This window comes from Prionailurus viverrinus, chromosome E2 (assembly GCF_022837055.1).
Source record: "Prionailurus viverrinus isolate Anna chromosome E2, UM_Priviv_1.0, whole genome shotgun sequence".
Taxonomy (NCBI): domain Eukaryota; kingdom Metazoa; phylum Chordata; class Mammalia; order Carnivora; family Felidae; genus Prionailurus; species Prionailurus viverrinus.
The window spans coordinates 37,473,141-37,495,323 of NC_062575.1; the positions used below are offsets into that span (position 1 = coordinate 37,473,141).

The following is a 22,183-nucleotide window of genomic DNA, read 5'->3' on the forward strand; positions in this document are numbered from 1 at the left end:
AGAAGAAATCAGGACATAAATTTAAACAGATTTAAAACTCAGTAATATTGAAAATACTACATATCAAAATGTGTGGTATGCAGCTAAAAGTACTTTAAGGGAGTTTTATAAATGCTTATTTTAGAAGAAGAAAAAGATTTAAATTTAATAAGCTAAGATTCAACTCAAGAAGTTAGAAGAATGACCAGAGGAATCCAAAGAAACAGTAATAATGAAAGCAGAAATAAACAGTATTTTAAAACAAAGTTATAAAAAGAATCAACAAAACCAAAAGCTGGCCATTTGTAAAAGATTACTATAGACACACCTCTGCCAAGATTGATTTAGAAAAAAAGACCTAAATAATATTTAGAAATGGAAACAGTCATGAATCAACTACAGCAGAGATTAAAAACCATCATAAGACAAACTATGAAGAAGACCTGCTAAACAACAACAACAAAAAACCTGAGTGTTTCTTTTTTTTTTTTTTTTTTTTTTAACGTTTATTTATTTTTGGGACAGAGAGAGACAGAGCATGAACGGGGGAGGGGCAGAGAGAGAGGGAGACACAGAATCGGAAACAGGCTCCAGGCTCCGAGCCATCAGCCCAGAGCCCGACGCGGGGCTCAAACTCACAGACCGCGAGATCGTGACCTGGCTGAAGTCGGACGCTTAACCGACTGCGCCACCCAGGCGCCCCCCTGAGTGTTTCTTAAATAAATGACAAGGCAGGTAAAACACAGCAGTAGAATCTACACATTAAAAGAGATATAAAAGTCAAATGAACTTGTGTATTCAAGCAAACTGTAAAAGAAGGAAACATTAAAAGACCTAAGTCTGAACACTGGTATTTGATAATGAAGAATTTGGTTTGATAATAGCACTGAGATTATTTTTTAAGTGGTCAATAGCAATACACCTAGAACTGTTGACCTGTGAATCTCTCTGGGATTTGTCTCAGTATGTGAGAGGCAGAAGTGGGAGGGGTATTACAGTTCAAGCAAGACTGGCTGAATTAACAACTTAGGAGATGGGGCATGAGTTTAGGATACTATTTTGTCTGCTTTTGCACATTTGAAATTTTCCATAATCAAACTGTTTTAGACTAGAAGATGATACTAAGAGTAATTCTTTGCTGATAAATTTGCAAACCGTCTAAATGGACAGTTTCCTGAAACATATGTGTGTACATACGTATTTACATACATATATATGTTTACCAAAATTAATTAAATAGAAAACCTGAATAAATCTTACCAAATTATCAAAATTGATTTTTTACTTAAAATAGGTAAACAGAAAAATTGGTCGGGGTGCCTGGGTGGCTTAGTTGGTTAAGTGTCCAACTTCAGCTCAGGTCATGATCTCACAGTTTGTGAGTTTGAGCCCCACTTTGGGCTCTGCGCTGACAGCACGGGGCCTGCTTGGGATTTCTCTCCCTTTCTCTCTAAATAAATAAATAAACCAAAAGAAAAAAGAAAAATTGGTCACGTTAGATTTTACCAAATAGTCAAGGAACATGTTACATAATAAAAATTGAAGAAAAAAGAACATTCCCCCAGCCTGTTCTATCAGAGCTAAATAGCATGATAGAATTATACACCAGGATTATTTATAATGGTTTTGTTTTAAAAGTCATGACCTGGGGCGCCTGGGTGGCGCAGTCGGTTAAGCGTCCGACTTCAGCCAGGTCACGATCTCGCAGTCCGTGAGTTCGAGCCCCGCGTCAGGCTCTGGGCTGATGGCTCAGAGCCTGGAGCCTGTTTCCGATTCTGTGTCTCCCTCTCTCTCTGCCCCTCCCCTGTTCATGCTCTGTCTGTCTGTGTCCCAAAAAAAATAAATAAATGTTGGAAAAAAAAAAATTAAAAAAAAAAAAAAAGTCATGACCTAGAAATTGTTGGACAGTTTAATATTAGAAAATCAAATGATATAGTTTCCCATATTAACAGATTAAAGGAGAAAACCCAGTTATATCAATGGATGCAGAGGAAATATTCAGTGAAACTTAAAACCTATCGATAAAAAAACCGTTGGTAAGTCCAGCATAGAAGAATGTCTTCAGCATGATGAAGAGTATCTACCAAAACCCTAATTCAAACGTTGTAATTAATGGTGAAACCTTAGAAGTATTTCCTTTAAAGTCAGGAATAAGTCAGGGATGTCTGTTGTCATTGTTTTATTTGCTAGTGTTCTGAAATCCTGGTTGGGGCATCAAAATGAGAGAAAAAAAGTTCATCAATTATAAAGATCAACTGCTTTTCTCTACTAAAGCCAAAAGCAGTTAGAAAATCAAACTTTTTAAAGCACTACGATAACAAATCATAAGGTACTAGAAGCAAATTTTTCAATTGAAATGCATTAAAGAAGGCCTACAGAAATGGGGGAGAGAGGGAGATCATTTTCATGGATGGGAAGATTCAGTATCACAAAAATGTTCATTGTTCTCTAATTTATCAATTTAAAGTAATTCCATTCCAAATCCCAGGAGGGCTTTCTAGGGAAGTTGGCAAGCTAATTCTAGAATTCACATAGAAGAGGAAAGCATTCAGAAGAACCGTAACAGTTTTGAATAAAAACAAGTGGAGATACTTACCCTTCAAGATAAAGTTGTGGCAGTTGGATAGAATGCATTTGTCAGTGGAATATACAAACTAATAAAATTGAATTAAGTATCTAAAGGTAAAACTACACATATATGGTGGTTGCCAGAGGGGAAGTGGGTGAGGGAATAGGTGAAGTAGACAAAGGAAATTAAGAGGTACAGACTTCCAGTTATAAAATAAGTCACAGGCATGAAAGGTATAGCATAGGGAATATAGTAATACTGTAATAATGTTTGGTGACTACACTTACTGTGTTGAGCACTGAGTAATGTATAGAATTGTTGAATCACTGTATTGTACTCCTGAAAATATTATAATAAAGTGAGTCAAATGAATTTTTTAGTTTCCCAGTGCATCTAAAAGTTGTTTTACACTGTACTTTGATCTGTTAAGTGTGCAATAGTATTATGTCTAGAACAACAGTGTATGTGCCTTAATTCAAAAATACTGTATTGCTAAAAAATGCTAATAACCAGGATATGAGCTTTCAGTGAATCATAGTCTTTTTGCTGCCTCGATATTGACGGCTGCTGACTGATCAGGGTGGTGGCTGCTAAAGGCTGCGGTGACTGTGACAATTTCTTAAAATAAGACAACAATGAATTTGCTGTGATTGACTCTCCTTTCAAAAATGATTTCTCTGCAGCATGCGATGCTGTTTGGGAGCATTTTACCCATAGTAGAACTTCTTTTAAAATGGAGTCAATCCTCTCAAGCCCTCCCGCTGCTTTATCAACTAAATTCATGTAATATTCTGAATTCTCTGTTCTCATTCCAATAGTCTTCACAGCATCTTCACCGGGAGTACACTCCATCTGAAGAAATCACTTTCTTTGCTCATCCATGAGAAACTTCATCTGTTAGAGTTTTATCATGAGATGGTTGCAATTCAAATATAATAATACCAAAGTTCGAAATAGTGTGAGAATTACCAAGTGTGATCCAGAGAGACAAAAATGAGCAAATGCTGTTGGAAAAATGTCACTGATAGACTTGCTTGATGCAGGGTTGCCAAAAACTTTGAAGATGTAAAAAAAAAAAAAATGCAGTATCTGTGAAGCAAGATGAAATAAGGTATGCCTCTCTTTTTGTGGAAAGGCCACTGAGAACAATGGACTGGAACACTGCTTGCACACTTCTTTTGTATATATTTTTATAAGTGGATTTTTCTGAAACATCACCCATTAACTAGTTTACTCCATATTGAGTATTCATGGGTTAGGGTGGTCTTTAACATGTTTTCCTTTAACTTTCTTATATCATCTGTTTAGTTATTTAGTTTAACACAATTTTATTTATTATTTCTTTTAATGTTTATTTTTGAGAGAGAGAGGGACACAGTGTGAGCAGGGGAGGGGCAAAAAGAGGGAGACACAGAATCTGAAGCAGGCTTCAGGCTCTGAGCTGTCAGCACAGAGCCCGACACATGGCTTGAACCCACAGAACAGTGAGAGCATGACCTGAGCTGAAGTCCGACACTTAACTACCTGAGCCACCCTGCTGCCTCAGGAGGTTGAGTGTCGGACTTCAGCTCAGGTCATGCTCTCACCGTTCGTGAGTTCAGGCTCCACATCAGGCTTTGCGTTGACAGCATGGAGCCTGCTTCAGATTTCTCTGTTTCCCTCTCTGTCTGCCCCTCCCCTCCTTGCTCACTCTCTCTCAAAAATAAACATTAGGGGCGCCTGGGTGGCTCAGTCGGTTAAGCGTCCGACTTCGGCTCAGGTCATGATCTCGCGGTCCGTGAGTTCGAGCCCCGCGTCGGGCTCTGTGCTGACAGCTCAGAGCCTGGAGCCTGTTTCAGATTCTATGTCTCCCTCTCTCTGACCCTCCCCTGTTCATGCTCTGTCTCTCCCTGTCTCAAAAATAAATAAAACGTTAAAAAAATAAATAAATAAATAAATAAATAAATAAACATTAAAAAATTGTTTTGAAAAAGTAACATTCTCCAATATTCAGTATTCCAAATAACACTCCTAAAAATTTATGAATCTCGAATTATTTCTTCATGAAGTACTTCAAAGACAAGGTCTAAGAAATATTAATTTCTTAAACATTCATTTTTTACCTTTTTAAAAGAGAGTACATGTGCAAGACCGGGAGAGGGGCAAAGGGAGAAAGAATCTTAAGCAGGCTCCACACTCAGTGCGGAGCCTGACACGGGGCTCAATCCCACAACCCTGGGATCATGACCTGAGCCGAAATTAAGGGTCAGACACTCAACTGAGCCACCCAGGCAACCCTAATTTCTTAAACATTTGAATAATTATTAAATATTGTCACATTAAAAAATAAAAACTATTACAGGTATAGAGGAAGCCTCATATGTTCCCTTTAGCTTTCCTACATACCCTGAGTTCGAGTTTTATAATTTCTATACAATTTTGTATTTTCATATTTATGTACTATAAAAATATGTACTATTCTGTATATTTTTAAATTTTTTATCAATTGTAGAAATTAATCACCATTCTCTTTTTAGACATTTAATTTGCTTTCACATTTTAATATATTAAATAATACTGCTATAAACATTTTTGTATTTTCATTATGCCCATGTATGATGACTTCATTTGGTTATATAGCTAGAAGTGTAGTTTTGTGTTGTAGGACATGACCATCTTTAGCTTTACCAGAGCATGCCAAAGGCTGCCAAAGTGTTAGTGGCAATTTATTCTTTTAAGAGTATTTTCATTACTCAATCCTTGCTGACACTTGGTCATATCAAGTAACATACAGTCAAATTTTTTGACAGATGCTTAGAGTCATTTGACAGCCACCATAATCAAGAACCATTCCATTACCCCAATGAAATTATCTTGGTCTCTTCCTTTGCAGTCAAAACCCGTCTTTAATCTTGATCCCTGGCAACTAATTATCTTTTACTGTTCTATAGTTTTACCATTTCCAAACGTCCTATAATTAGAATCACATAGTATGTATGAGTCTGAATTCTTTTGTTTAGTATGATGCGCTTGAGATTCTTCTGTTATTGCATGTACCAGTAGTTCATTTCTTTTATTGATGAACAGATTTTATGATGTGGATATACTATAGTTTATTCTTAACAGCTGAAGAACATGGGGACTGTTTCCAGTTTTTTTTATTATTGATAAAACTTCTATACACATTTCTGTACAGGCTGTTTTGTGTAAACACGTTTTTAATTTTTCTGGATATTCATCCAGGAGACTGCTGATTCACATGGTAGCTTTATAAGAAACCAGCAAGCTGTTTTCCAGAGTGGTTATATTGTTTTGCGTTTCTTTCCACAAGGAATGTTACCAGATTTTCAATTGCTCTACGTAAGTTCTAAGCACTTGGTATTATCAGCTGTTTGTTTTTTTTTTTATAGTTACTCTAATGAAGATATAATGCTATGGGTTTTAATTTGCAAATTTGCAATGTCTAAATCTTTAGTGGTGTTGGCTATGCCCATTTTAAGATTGAGTAGTTTTCTTACTATTCACTTTTGAGTTCTGGGTTAAGTCTTTTGGCAAGTGATATACAAATATTTTCTCTCAGTTGGTGGCTCTTTTTACTCAACAGTGTCTTTCACAGAGAAAAAGTTTAATGCAGTCAAATTATTCATTTTTTAATGAATTTTCCTTTAATGTATCTAAAAACTCTTTGCCTGACCCAAAGTCATAATTTTTTTCCTATATTTACTTCTGAAAGTTATATAATTTTATATTTTTATGACCCATTTTGAGTTAATTTTTGTATAAGGTATTGTGTATAGCCCAAGGTTTGTTTTCTTTTTCTTTCTTTCTTTCTTTCTTTCTTTCGCTTATGGATGTCTGACTTTTCCAGCACCATTTGTTGAAGACTATCCTTTCTCCATTATTGCTTTTGTACCTCTGTTAAAAGAATAATAATAACTTCATTTGTAAGAATCTATTTCTGGGCTCTGTTCTGTTTCATGGATCTGTGTGTCTGTCCTTTTGTCAGTTCCACACTGTTTTGATTATTGGAGCTTTAAAGTCTACCCTCTGGCACTCTACAGCTTCCAGTATGGTGCTGAATGGGAGTTACCTTGTTATTGATTTTGAGGGGGAAAGCATTCAGGTTTTCACCATTAAGTATGGTGTGAGCTCTGGGTTTTTGTAGATACCCTTTACCAGATTACAGAAGTTCTGCTGTTTTTCTAAGATTTTCATCATGAATGGATGTTGATTAACAGATTAAAGTGATCATGTATCTTCTCTCTTTTAGTCTGTTTATAATGGAGACTTATATTGATTCTTCATAATTTAAACCAGCCTTGGATACCTGGGATGAACCATATTTGGTTGTGATTAAAGTATTACCATTTTTCTATGTTGCTGGATTAAATTAGCTAATATTTTATTGAGGATTTTTGCATCTGTTTTCTGGAGTGATGGTTCTGATACCATTTCCAACTGTGGGCTTTTTTCCCTTATACCACCAAGCAATTCTCAGACACCAACTGGGTGTCCAGTGATTCAACTCAGTTCTGACAGTATCTACCCTGAGATGGCATCAGATTCCTAAGGTTAGGGGCTCAGTCCCACAAGTCTGGCCTCCACTTCAGATGCCATTCTTATATCCAGGTTGTCACCTGTGCTTCTGACCAACTGGTTATAAGTCAGAGGCTTCTATGAGCCCCTTCTTGAGTTTGATTAATTTGCTAGAGCCACTTAGAAAACTCAGGAAACCAGTTTGCTTACTTAAATTGCCAGTTAATTACAGAGCATATTAAAGGATAAGAATCAACAGCTAGATGAAAAAATACAGGTGAGGTCCTGAACAAAGGAGCTTCTGTACCCATGGAATATGGGGTTTAGCACAATGGCATATGGAAACATTCTGGTTCACCAACTTGAAAGCTCTTGAAACCTTTTCCTTTTGAGTTTTTTTTATGGAGGCCTTATTACATAAGCATGGCTAATTAAATCATCAGCTGTCAGCCCTGGCCCTCTCTTCTCCCTAGAAGTTGGGGTGGCACTGAAAGTGTAAACCCTCAATTCATGGTTATTTACCCCAGTGACCAGCCCCCATCTTTAGGGGATTTCCAAAAGTTACCTCACTAACATAAATAATTGTTGAAAGAGCCACAAGACACCCATTTCAACTTTATGGCTCTAGAACATTTTCAGGAACTGAGGACAAGAGACCAAATACAACAAAAGATCCTCCCATTGCTCCTATTGCTCAGGAAATTCCAAGGGTTTTGGGAGCTCTGAGCCAGAAACAGAGATGAAGATGAAATATATATATTTTATTATAAAACACAGTATGACAGCAGAAATTACACATAAGATGAAATCTTATGTCTTTGGTAAAAGAATTGGCATAACTTTTTCCTTGCATGGTTGGTATAATTTAACCGTGAATTCACCTAGGCCTGGAGCTTTTTTTGTAAGGTTTTTAACTATGAATTCATTATTTTTGATAAATGATATGGCCATTCAGGTAACATATTTTTCTTAGAAGTGTTTGGGCAGTTTGTCCCTTTTAAGGAATTTGTCCATTTCATCTGAGTCATCTGATTTGGGGGTATAGAACTGTTTACTGTATTTTTTTTATTGTTTTGTTTGAAAGATTTTATTTCTAAGTAATCTCTACACTCAACATGGGGTCAAACTTACAACCCCAAGATCAAGAGATGTATGCCCCACCAACTAAGCCAGTGAGGCACCCCCTTTTTTCAGTCTTCTTAATGTTGGTAGGGTCTGTAGTGATACTCTCTTTTTTTCTTTCTTTTTCTTTTTAAGCTTATTTATTTTGAGAGGGAGTGAGAGAATCCCAAGGAGGCTCTGCACTGTCAGCACAGAGGCTGATGCAGGGCTTAAATCCATGCATGAACCATGAGATCATGACCTGAGCCAATATCCAGAGTCAGATTCTTAGCCAGCTGAGCCACTCAGGCGCCCCATCCTCTTTTTTTTTTTATTCTTGATGGTTTATATTTATCCAGATATTTTACCATATCTGCTTCCTTTCATTCATAAAGTTCTAGGATTCATTCTAGTAGCCTTTCTCTTTTACCTAAGAACTTCCTTTAGGGGTACCTGGGTGGATTGGTCCGTTGCATGTCCAACTTCTGGCTCAGGTCATGATCTCAAGGTTCATGAGTTCCTTCTTGCGAGTTTGAGCCCTGCACCTGCTGACAGTAGAAAGTCCACTTCCGATCTTCTGTCCCCCTCTATCTCTGCCCCTCTCCTGCTTGTTCGTTCTGTGTCTCAAATAAATAAATAAATAAATAAATAAATAAATAATAATAATAAAGCAAGCTAGCTAGCTAGCTAGCTACCTAGCTAGCTACCTAGCTACCTAGCTACCTAGCTACCTAGCTAGCTTCCTTCCTTTAGCATTTCTTTTATAGCAGGTCTGTATACAGCAAACTCTGAGTCTCTTACATCTTTTTGCCCTCGTTCCTGAAAGAACATGTTTGCTGTATATAAAATTCTAAAGTTTACAGGTTCTCTTTTTCAACATTTAAAAATTTTGATGGACTGCCTTTGGCACTGATTTCTGAAGAGCAATCCACAGCCATTCAAATTGTTCCCTTCTACAAAATGCATCATTTTTCTCTGTCAGTTCTCAAGTCTTTGATTTTGATTTTTGATGTGTGTAGGCCTTGGTTTTTGTTTGCTTTTATCCTGTTTTATGTTTGCTGAGCTTTTTGAATCTAAATTTTTGTCTTTCACTAAACTTGGGACAGTTTTAGCAATTATTTCTTCAAATATTTTTTTCTGTAAGAATCTCTTCTCCTGAGACTTAAGGGACATGAATTTTAAGCCTTTTAAAATTGTTCCACAAGTCCCTGAGGCTCTGTTCATATGTTCTCAACCCTTTTTACTCAGTATCTCAGATTCTCAGGAGTCCTCTTCCAGTTTACTGACTTCACTCTGCCATCCCCATTCTCCTATTGGGCCCATACAGTGGATTCTTTTTTTTTAGTTTCAGACATTATATTTTTCAATTTCAGTTCTAAGGTTTCCACTTGGTTTTTTTTTTTTTTTTTTTAATTTTTTTTTAACGTTTATTTATTTTTGAGACAGAGAGAGACACAGCATGAACGGGGGAGGGTCAGAGAGAGAGGGAGACACAGAATTGGAAGCAGGCTCCAGGCTCTGTCTGAGCCATCAGCCCAGAGCCCCACGCGGGGCTCGAACTCGTGGACCGCAAGATCGTGACCTGAGCTGAAGTCGGACGCTCAACCGACTGAGCCACCCAGGCGCCCCTCCACTTGGTTCTTTAACAATTTCTATTTCTCTCCTATTATCTGTCTACTCCTTTAGAGTTTGCCTTTACCTCACGGAGCATGTTTATATTGTTGCTTTAAAGGCGTTGACAAAAAAAAATTTTTTTAATTAAAAAAAAAAAGGCGCCTGGGTGGCTTGGTCGGTTAAACGTCCGACTTCGGCTCAGGTCATGATCTCACGGTCCATGAGTTCGAGCCCCGCATCAGGCTCTGTGCTGACAACTCAGAGCCTGGAGCCTGTTTCAGATTCTGTGTCTCCCTCTCTATCTGCCCCTCCCCTGTTCATGCTCTGTCTCTCTCTGTCTCAAAAATAAATAAACGTTAAAAAAAAAAATAAAGGCGTTGACCGTTCCAATATCTGGATCCTGTTAGGATTGAGATCTGTTGACTATTTTTTCATTTCAGAATTAATCCCATTTCCTGGGTCTTTATATGTAATTTTTTATTATGTCTTGGATATTTTCAATATAACATTGTGAGACTCTGGGTCCTGTTAAAAATACCTGGAAGATGTTGGCTTTTGTTATTATTTATTTTATTTTTGTCAGACAGTCTACCCAGTTAGATTCAGATTGCATGTACCATGTCATTTCGTGTGGGCGGTGGTTCCAGCATTTGTTGAGTTTTTGGGGCCTTTGCTGTGCTGTGGAGGCTTACCCAGGGGATGTCCTGCTCAGGTACTTGAATTTGGTTTCTCAACATCTTTGTCATGTTTCTTTAGTTCTGTTTCATGAATATGCAAGTAAGCCAGATAGGTATGCCATGAATATGTAGGGAAGCCAGAATTAGTGCTTTTTCTTTAGTTCTCTGCTCTCCAAGACTCCTTCACATTCTCCAGATAACGTTTCCTTTTCTCATTTCCTCTGGTGGCCAAAAAGAAGTTTCTTCAGTGTTTCTGCCTCCTGACCTGTGAGTTTTGAGTGACTAAGGGGGGGGGGGGGGGAATGGGGGGGGGGACTCCCTCCACACTCTTGACATCATCATATCCTTTTCTTAGTTCTGCTAGTTCAGGAGATGGGATTTCCCTTGGGGTTTCAGTTGCTGCTGTAGCTGCTGCATGCAACTCTGTGACTGGTGCTGACCCTGGGCAGAGCTGATACAATGGGAAAAACAAACCAGACACACACACACACACACACACACACCCCTCGTCCCAATTTCTCAGTCTTCTGGCTGGAGTGCTTTCTCTGAGTTCATTGTCTGTTTTTTGCTGTGAGTTCCATGAATCCGCCCAGGACACAAAGGAGAAAGAAAAAACTGAATCTCACCTCCTTTATGGGTCATTCAAGTTTGACTTCCTTCAAGGCCCATCTTTTACTTTCCAGAATCTTCATGTAGTTGCTTTTCACATTTTATTCTGAGTTTTTAGTTAAGCCATACTGTTTCATCTTGGGTGGTTCTGGAAGTCCATTTATTTAATGTAGTAAAATTGATTATTTTTATCTTTATGGTTTATACTTTGTGTCTTCTATGTTTGTTTTTAATAAACTTTCCTAACCATAGGTTGTAGAACTACACTTATGTATTTTGATCTGTGTGCTTTGGTTTTAACATTTAAGGATTGATTTTATGTCAACTATAAGATAAGGATCTAATGTCAGTAGTTGTACTGCCTATTATCAAGGATCTCCTTTTGATCTGGAATGCTATACAGGCACACTTCATTTTACTGCATTTTTTACAAATTAAAGATCCTAGACTTCAGGGAAGAAGTATCTACAAATGTGGTGGAAACAGCAAGAGAACTAGAATTAGAAGTGGAACCTAGAGGTGGGACTGAATCTCTGCAACTCATGATAGAACTTTAACAGATGAGTTGCTTCTTATGATGAGCAAGAAAGTGGTTTCTTGAGATGGAATCTCTTCCTGGTGAAGATACAGTGAAGATTCTTGAAACGGCAACAGAGGATTCACAATATTACATGACTTAGTTGATAAAGTAGTGGCAGGGTTTGAGAGGATTGACTCCATTTTAAAAGAAGTTCTGCTGTGGGTAAAATGCTACCAAACAGTGTTGCATGCTGCAGAGAAATCATTTGTGTGAGAAGAGTCAATTGATGCAGCAAACTTCATTGTTGCCTTATTTTAAGATATCACAGTCACCCCAGCCTTCAGCAGCCATCAACATTGAGGCAGGATCCTCCACCAGCAAAAAGATAATGACTTGCTGAAAGCTCAGATGCTGGTTAGCATTTTTTTTAGCAATAAGTTATTTTTGAATTAAGGAATGTACATTTTTTTAGACTTAATGTTATTGCATGCTTAACAGACTACTGTGCAAGCCAACTTTTATATGCCAGTTTTGGGAACCAAAAAATGCATTTGACTCACTTTATTGTAGTATTCACTTGATTGTGGTCTGGAACCAAACATGCAGTACCTCCAAGATATGTCCATAGTTGCTTTCTGAGGATGTCATTGCATTTCTTTTGGAGTCTTCAGGAGTTCCAGTAGACTGCATCCCCTTTTCCCTCCACACTGAGAATGTGGAGATTCAAAATAGCTCCTTTATTACAACAAAGGCTAGAGGAAGCAGCTTAGTGAGAGAGTCATATTAGACTTGATAGTTCCTTACCCACCAGTTGTACTTCCCACCTAAATCTAGCCTGGACCATCCCAGCCCAAGGAAAGTTTGCATCTGCAGAGGAAACCCACTAAGGTCACTGCTTCCTACTTGGTGGTCCAGGGAAAGAGAGACCAGACTCCCCACCATCAAAGTAACTCCACCTCCCTGGGGAAGGTGTGGGAGTGGGATAAGAGATGAGCATTTAGTAGATTTGTTGTCATGCAGTCTGGGTGAGAGAAGAGTTATATGTGTCCCCCTCCCACCTATTTCAATTTGTTAGGTTCATACTGTTAGAAATATTTTCTGAAAATTAGTTGTACTAAACTTATTTCAGTATTTTGCTACACTCAGAAAAGAATGTCATTATCATAGGACTTAAAACTTTTGGCTTAAAAAGTTAAAGAGCATTTACTGTGGTCTTGTGTAGTACCATGTTTCTTTGGATTACAGAAAAGATTAAATACTTCAGACTTCTTTATTGTTTTTCTTATATTTAGCTCTACCAGTTCATAGTTTTATAAGCCTAGCCATGTATTCATTACTTGCTATGAGCAAGAATTACACTAGATATAATTAGCACATGATTCTCTCATTGGAAGACCTTACAGTATAATAGGGAAGGCAAATAATTACTGTATTGATGAAACTTGCTCACTACCACAGAACCATGGACAGAATGCTTTGGTTATGTAAACAATGGAATTAATGAGAATAAATGATATATTTAAGGAAACCTATTGCTTATATGTAATACATTTATAAAGGTTTTATGAGGTTTTGAAATGGTGATCCTATTTAGTTACCAATTTTCCACCATTCTCTTGGAAGTAGCAAACTGGTCATTTCAAATAAGCTAAAGTTATTTGGTCGAAATTTAACCCTTTGAGCTATATTTTTTTGTTTGCTTAGTTTTGTGCCATCAAGATATTTTAGAGAGAAGAGATCTATGACATTACGTTTTTGTTATATGAAGTCTTTTATTTTTTTTTTAAGTTTATTTATTTTAAGAGCGAGAGAGAGCTGGGAGGGGCAGAGAGAGAGGAAGAGAGAATCCCAAGCAGGCTCTGTGCTGTCAGTGCATAGCCCAACACAGGGCTCAAACCCATGAACTGTGATATTATGATCTGAGCCGAAACCAAGAGTCAGATGCTTAACTGATTTAGCCACCCAGGTGCCCCAAGTCTTTTGAACTGTGCTTGTGCCTGCATGAAGGGCATCCCAGAGAGTGGGAAGAACACAAATGTTAGAGTCAGTCCAGCCTAGGTCAGATCTTCACCCTGAGTAACTTTGGACAAATTCCTTAATCTATCTGAGTCTTCATTTTCTCCTTGCCTGTAAAGAATAATAGTTACTTCATTCAGTTATTTTAGAGATAAGCACAATGTCCTTCTAAACCCGCAACCTGAACATTAATGCGCACAGTCCTTCTAAGCCTACAATCTAAAGGAAATCTTTAAACAAGAGTGGACCAAGCATATTTTAAGAACTTAGTGCCAGGTGGCAAGCTGCCTATAAAATTTCAAGAAAAAGAGTGCTAATCAAATTAGAATACTAATAGTGCTTATTTTGGTACTACAGTTTACATCTTCCTGACAGAAACCTTAGAAATTGTCATTTATGGGGTGAAATTTTAAAGCCACTTAAATATGCAGTATAGAATAAGGGTAAATAAATGACAGGACATCATGGGAATGTTTATGGTTATGAGGAGTATAGGTAATATAAAAATGGTTTTGATGTGTTACATGAAAAACCAGGTTGTATATACCTTACTACTAAACTTGAGCTTTAAAAACGTGAAGAAAAACTTTTAAAAAACTACATTTGTTATGAGGGATTCTTTTATTTTCCCAGTCTGTCAGTACCACAAGATTGCTTTCATAATAAGGAAACTAAGACAACCAGTAAGCCTCATGGAACAAAAAGTTTCTTCTCTTTATAGATCAAACACAAACTTAAGATTCCTTAAATGCTTAGTTCCATTAAGACAAAGAAAGAGGCCAAAGAGTGTCTTAGTCTTTTAACTGCTTAGGCCCCAGCCTTTTGTCTGTTAGATTTATCTGTTTATCTGTCAGCTACTGTAATCTAGTCTACCATGTTGATTGGATAGCAGAACTAGAAAATTCAAATTTATATTTTCAAAAGCAGTGTTTTTCTCTGTTTTAATGTTACAGATTTATTTGAGGTTCCTAGATTATCAAATGGAGCACTCAAATGAATGCAAGAGAAATTTCGTTGCAGTTTATGATGGAAGCAGTTCTATTGAAAACCTGAAGGCCAAGTTTTGCAGCACTGTGGCCAATGATGTCATGCTGAAAACAGGAGTTGGAGTGATCCGAATGTGGGCAGATGAAGGTAGTCGGCTAAGCAGGTTCAGAATGCTCTTTACTTCCTTTGTGGAGCGTAAGTAAATCCTATAGCATTGGGATCTTTTACATAATTTTCATTTATTCAGAATTCAGTTCTATTTTCTTTTGGCAAAGACTAGTAACAGGATGTAGAAATAACTAAGTCTTAGCCCCTATTCTCAAGGAATTAACTGTCCTGGGTGAAAAACCATGTTAATACATTAAATTGGAGCACTACCTTAGTATAAAGGTGTAAATGTGATAGGGAATGCAGAATGTGGAGACTTCTTTCAAGATTTAAAAAATTATCGGTAGTAGTAATTCAGCGTGGTGAATAATTATGAATCTACCAAACCATGCTCATCAAAGATCTAGATAGGCTGTTTTTTTCTAACTTTTTATTTTTAAATAATTTTAAGCATATAGAACGTTATGAAAATAGTAGAGTTTTCATATGCCTTTCACTCAGGTTCCCCTAATAATGTAGTAAAACTGAAAAATAACACTGACTCAGTATTATTGACCAGTATATAGACCTTATCTACATGTCACTAGTTTTCCCATTAATGTCCACATCGCATTTACTTTCATCTGTCCTTTAGTGTCCTCCATCTGTGACAGTTCCTCAGTCTTTAATGACCTTAATACTTTTGAAGGGCATTGGCCATTTATTTAGTCTATTGTCAGTGTAGGTTTCTCTGATGTTTTCTCATGTATTCATTTGAAGTTACGTATTTCTGTCAGTACCCCAGAAATCACATTATATCTTTCTCAGTGTATCACACCAGTGAGGCAGGGGTACATAATGTGGATTTGTCTGACATTAACTTCAGTCACTTGCTTGACGTGCTGTCAGGTTCCTCCACTATAAAGTTACTAATTTTTTCATCTTAATTAATAATTCTCTTTCAGACTATGTAATATCCTTTTGCTCACTGTTGTTAGTTTCTCATGTAATAGGTATTCCTGTAGTGTTTACCTAATGGGAGTTTTCTGTTTCCATTATTCCTTCTACCCTTATTAATTGTAATTAAACTGTGAGGAAAAGCTGTTTTTCCCCCTCATTTATCTATTCAGTTATTTATATCAGTATGAGTTTATGGATTTTTATTTTATGCCATTATTATATATATAATTATATATGATATATAATTATTATAGTACTAACATTTTGTTGCTCAGAATCCCAGCTTTGGCCACTGGGAGCTCCTTCAAGTTGTCTCCTTTATCCTTTTGATGTGCCTTTAAAAAAAAAAATCACTTTCTTACTTTCTGTTACCATAAGATGGCCCAGGCTCAACTGTGTTTTCCCTGGTCCAGCCCTAGAACCAACCATATTTCCAAGAAGCTCTTTCCTTCTCTTAAAGAAAACATTCAGAAAACACTTTTGTTTTTTTGTTTTTTAATAGAAATCATAATGAATCTGTGGATTGCTTTTGAGTAGTATTGTCATCTTAATATTAAGTCTTCAGTCCATGAACCCAGGATGTCTTCCCATTTATTTGTTGTCTTTAATTTCTTTCAACAGTGCTTTGTACTCTTTAGTATACAGGTCTTGCATATCCTTGGTTACATTTATTCCTAAGAATTTTTTTGTTTAATGCTGTTATAAAGGAATTATTTTCTTTTCCAGTTTTTCATTGTTAGTGTGTAGAAATGCTCCTTACTTTTGTCTTTTGTATGCTGTTTTTTGTATCCTACAACTTTACTGGATTAGCTCTGTGTGTGTCTGTGTGTGTGTAATCTTGCTAGGGTTTTCTACATATAAGATCATGTTATCTGCAAACAGATAATTTTACATTTTCCTGTCCCATTTGGATGCTTTTTATTGCCTTTTCTCGCCTAATTGCTCTCGCTAGAACGTCTAGTACTATGTTGAATAGAAGTGAAAGGAGACATCCTTGTCTTGTTTCTGATCTTAAGAGAAAAGCTTTCAACCTTTCACCATTGAGTATGGTGTTAGCTGTGGGGTTTTCATATATGGCCTTTATCACATTGAGGAAATTTTCTTCTGGCCCTAGTTTATTAAGTGTTTTCATCATGAAATTTTGTCAAATGCTTTTTCTGATTCAGTTGAGATGATCATGTCATTTTTTCCCTCTTCATTCTGTTAATGTGGGGTGTTACATTGATTTTTGTATGTGGAACTGTTTTTGTGTTCCAGGAATAAGTCCCACTTGGTCATGGTGTATAATCCTTTTAATATGTTGTTGAATTCAGTGCTAGTATTTTGTTGAGAATTTTTGCATCAATATGCATAAAGAGGTATTGGTCTGTAGTTTAATTTCTTGTAGTATCTTTGTCTGGCTGTGGTATCAGGGTTATGCTGATCCATAGAATAAGTAAGAAGTGATCCTTTCTCTTCAGCTTTTTGAAAGAGTTTGAGAATTGACATTCTGTAAACATTTGGTAGAATTCATCAGTGAGGCCATCCAGTGCAGGGCTTTTCTTTGTTGGGAAATAGTTTGATTACTGATTCAATATTCTTGCTAGTTAGAGATCTGTTCAGATTTCCTGTTTGGTTTTTATTCAATTTTGGTAGAATGTATGTTTCTAGGAATTTGTCTATTTCGTCTAGATTAGTAGTTTATTGGTGTAGAATTGTTGTTAGTATTCTCTTCTAATCCTTTTTATATCTATAAGATCTGTAATAATGTCTCCACTTGCATTTCTGATTTTAGTAATTTGAGTCATTTTATCTCTGTTTCTTTTTTTCCTTAATCATTGTAACTAAAGTTTGCCAATTTTGTTGATCTCGTCAAAGAACCATTTTTTGGTTTTTTTTTTAGTTTTTCTATTCTCTCTCTTTACAATTTCAGTACTACTGACAAAGGCATAGAACTTTGAGTTTAGTTTGCTCTTCCTTTTCTGGCTCTTTAAGGTTAATGGTTCCAGATCTTCCTCCTTTTTTAATGTAGGCATTTATAGCTATAAATTTCTTTCTTAGCACTATTTCATTGCTTCTCATAAGTTTTGGTATGTTGTGTTTTCATTTTCTTTGGTCTCAGGTATTATCTAATTTTCCCTTGTGATTTCTTCTTTGACCAGTTGGTTAAGAGGGTGTAGTTTAATTCCCACATATTTACAAATTTTCTAGTTTTTATTTTGTGACTGATACCTAGTTTTACTTCATTGTGATTGGAAAAGAAACTTTGTATGATATCAGTCTTTTAAGATTTTTGTGTGTATATGGCTGGCCTAACATATGGTCCATTCTGGACAAAATTCCTTATACATGAGAAAAATGTATATTTTGCTGTTGCTAGGTGGAATTTTCTTTATATATCTATTAGGTCCTCCAGTTGACTTATAGTGTTATTCTTTCATTTGGTTATTTATCTTCTGTTTGGTTGTTGTATCCATTATTAAAAGTGGGATATTGAAGTTTCCAGCCATTATTGTAGAATATCTAATTCTCCCTTAAAATTCTGATAGTGTTTTCTTCTTATAATTTAGGGCTCTGATATTTTATGTATTTATATATTTTTATAATTGTATTTTCTTGATGAATCCCTTTTACCAATCTACATTGTCCCTTTTTATCATTTGCAACAGTCAATACCCTGACATTAAAGTCTATTTTTGTCTGATATTTGTATAGCCACCCCAGCTCTCTTTGGTTAACTGTTTGCATGGAATATCTTTCCCCATATTTTTTTTTTTAATTTTCAACCAATTTGTATCTTTAAATCTAAAGTGAGTCTTTTGTAGAACAGTATATAGTTGGATCTAGGGGGAGTTTTGTTATCTATTCTGCCAATCTCTGCTGTTTGAATAGAGGGTTTAACTCATTTACATTAACAGTAATTACTAAGGTGGAAGAACTTCTACACTTTTGCTATTTGTTTTCTAAATGTCTTAAAGCTTTTCCTCCCTCATTTTCTTCATTACAACCTCCTTTTGTGGTTAATTGATTTTTTGTGGCAACACAGTTGAATTTCCTTTTGTGTATATTCAGAAATTTTCTTTGTAGTTATAATGGGGTTTTCTCTTTATCTTAGTTAAGTCTTTAAAAGTCATCTTTACTAATTTGTGAGCATGTGAGAATTTTTTCATCTTAAAGGATGTTGTAGCTCACTGTAGATACTAATCCAGTTTAAAAGTGGAAGAACTCTGAGGACAGATTTTAGGATTCTTCCCTTAAATTCCTGATAATTCACATGAACAAATCCCAAGGAAAAATTGGTTCTATTGCCTTTCTATCTCCTGTAAAAGTCCAAGTGACTTGTCAGTACTTTTGATAATTATTTTGATTTTGCTTATTGTAAGTGTAAATCATATTACATCACCTTTGATTTAAAAAAGAAAACTGTCTTCAAGGGTTGCCTAGGTGGCTCAGTTGGTTAAGCATCTGGCTTTACCTCAGGTCATGATCTCATGGCTTGTGAGTTCGAATCCCACATCAGGTTCTGTGCTGACAGCTCAGAGCCTGGAGCCTGCTTCAGATTCTGTGTCTCCTTCTTTCTCCCTCTGCCCCTCCCCCCGCTCACTCTCACTCTCTCTCTCTCTCTCTCTCAAAAGTAAACATTAAAAAAGTTTTTTTAACTGATTTCAAAAATACCTTCATGTTTTTTGGCTTGGTTTTAAGTGGCCTTTAACTTTAATCTACATTTGGAGAGGGCTGATTAGCCTCTCTGACTAATCCCTTTCCTCACAGTCACCTCTGTATGAAGAAAATCACCATTTGAAGATTTATCCAGACTGCCCCAAGATAGTTTAGTGTGTATGTTCACATCATATATATTTTTAAAATAACTGGTATATATTGTCCTCATAAGAGAAGGAAATATTTTCGCCTTTATATCCTAAGTGAATAGAGTAAAATGGTAAACTATATGATTTTTGCAAGTCAAAATTTGTAAATATAAAGGTGGAAGAGTAAGATACTATCAGATATTTTCCTTCAGAAATTTAGGAATTAGTACTTTTTCCCTTTACTTATAATTTCAAAATATTATTGTTCCATGGATTCTATATTAATATCATGATTGTATGTGACCTACACAAGCTTTATTATAGCTGAACTCTTCTGTCTGTAATTTTACAAGACTTGATGAATTGCCAGATGGGCAGTTGGGTTATGAAGCCAATTTAGTCAACCAGCCTTCCTACCTGCCTTCCATTCATTTATTTAACATTTATCATACAAGATGCTATTTGCTATGAAGATACAGAAATGGATGAAACATTCCCTGCTCTAAAGGATCTTATTATAGTCACTTAGGTGAGGTGACATAGATGCAAATGAGGCAGTTACAGGATTGACTATGACAATGACTGTTTGAGACAGAAAACAAAGTGCTTCCTGATTAAATATCCAGGTTACTTCTAGCAGACAGCATTGATTATGGAGCAAGTAGTCCTTGAAGGTAGGACCTTGGAGTTTATCCTTGAGATTTTAGAAGGTAGAAATGTTGGATAATTGAGGTTGCTATTCCAAACAGAGGCCACAGAATGAACAAAAGCATGGAGCCAATTTGGACCACAAGAAGTAGTAGAAGAAAGAAGAAAGAAAAATGAGTCAAAAGGTAGATTAGAGGGGCACCTGGGTGGCCCATTCGGTTAAGCATTTGACTCTTGATCTTGGCTCAGGTCATGATATCACAGTTCATGAGTTTGAGCCCCATACTGGGCTCTGCACTGTCAGTGTGGAGCCTGCTTGGGATTCTCTTTCCTTCTTTCTCTGCCCCTCCCCTGCTCATGCTCTCTCTTTCAAAATTAATAAATAAACTTAAAAAAAATTTTTTTACAAAGGCTAAAATTAGAGCTCATGGAGCACCTGTATAGCTCAGTCAGTTGAGCATCAACTTGATTTCTGTCCCTACCTTACTTGTGCTCTTGCTTTTTCTCACTCTATCTCAAAACAAAGAAATAAACTTAAAGAAAATTAAAAACTGAAAAAAAAAAAAAGTAGATTAGGGTTGCCTGGGTGGGCTCAGTTGGTTGAGCGTCTGACTCTTGCTCTCAGCTCAGGTCTTGATCTCCAGGCCATGAGTTCAATCCTTGCTTTAGGCTCCGCACTGGGCATGGAGCCTAGCTAGAGTTAGAAAGCCTTTAAATTAAAGGGTAAAAGTAGGGGCACCTGAGTAGCCCAGGCAGTTGAACACCTGACTCTTGGTTTTGGCTCAGGTCATGATCTCATGGTTTGTGGCATCAAGCCCCACATCGGGCTCTGTGCTGACAGTGTGGAGCCTGCTGAGGATTCTCTCCTTCCCTCTCTCTGCCCCTCCTCTACTCATGCTCTTTATTTCAAAATGAAAAAATGAACTTAAAAAAATTTTTTTTTAGGAAGACAAAAACTAGAGTTCATGATGTAGCTCAGTCTGTTGAGCGTCCGCCTCTTAATTTCTGCTGAGGTCAAGATCCCAGGGTCGTGGGATTGAGCTTTGTGTTGGGCTCCACACTGAGCATAGAGTCTGCTAAGATTTCATTCATTCTCTCTCTCCCCCTTCCTCCCTCCCTTTGCCTGTCTCCCCAGCTTGTGTGTGCGTGAATACACACTCTCTAGAATAAAATAAAATTAGAATTCATGTTATAAGCTTTGGGGAGTTTTGAAGGGTCTTGTACTATACGATGATGTAATCAGAGCTGTGCTTTAATTGGGGCGTGGAGGTCATAGGAGGCTAACTTCCATAGTCAGAGGGGGAGACCAGGAAGGTCTGAACCAGAGCAGTGACAGAAGAAAGAAGAGTTGTGGAGGTAGAATACACAAGATTTGGGGACTGATCAAAATGAGTCAAAGATACCTACAGTTAGGGTCTGATTGACTTAGAAAGTGAAAATTGGACAGATGAAGGGAAAAAGCTTTGAGTTATTTTGGATTTAGTGAGTTTCTCAAGTAGTGGGAAATGTTGAGCTCAGCAGTAATACTTGCATGGAGTATACTGCTGCTGCTGCTGCTTGTTGCCCTATTGATGGATATCAACTGTGTCCAGAAAATTTTTATCAACTTTTCAAACTTGAAAAAAACAGCTATGTAAAGGCTGCTTCACTATTTCAAATGACTACAAAGCAGTGCTTGATACAAAGATACAGTTAAAGTTAGCAAGAAAGCCTTTCAGCCGTTTTCCTTTCTCCTCGTCTTATTTATTCCCAACATCTTGTACCTGTGTTTTCCAACAGTACCCATCAGCCACATGTAGCTATTGAACACTCATAATGTGGCCCATCCAAATTGAAATGTGCTATAATTATGAAGATTTATTCTGAATTTCAAAGACTTGATAAGAAATAATGTAAAATATCTCCTAATATTTTATATACGTGTTAAATGAGAATATTTTGGATATTGTTTCAGGGCTCCCTAACACCACCCACATGGTAGTGATTTGCTAGAAGGACTCACAGGACTCAGCATACATTTGAATACTCACAGCTAAAATTTATTACAGTGAAAGGATATAGGATCAACAAAGGAAAAATACTGTCTGAGTCTGGAGAAATCCTTTCACAGACT

The 22,183-nt window shown here is 36.7% G+C and overlaps 1 protein-coding gene across 4 annotated transcripts in view; it reads left to right on the forward strand.

Annotated features, from left to right (window-relative positions):
* Positions 1-22,183, forward strand: part of NETO2 (neuropilin and tolloid like 2) — a 65,498-nt gene that overhangs the window by 23,348 nt on the left and 19,967 nt on the right. For all 4 annotated transcript variants that reach the window (XM_047834579.1, XM_047834582.1, XM_047834580.1 and 1 more), the window contains one exon: positions 14,554-14,782. In XM_047834579.1, coding sequence (XP_047690535.1) covers positions 14,554-14,782 — 229 coding nt within the window. The remainder of the gene's footprint in view (positions 1-14,553; positions 14,783-22,183) is intronic.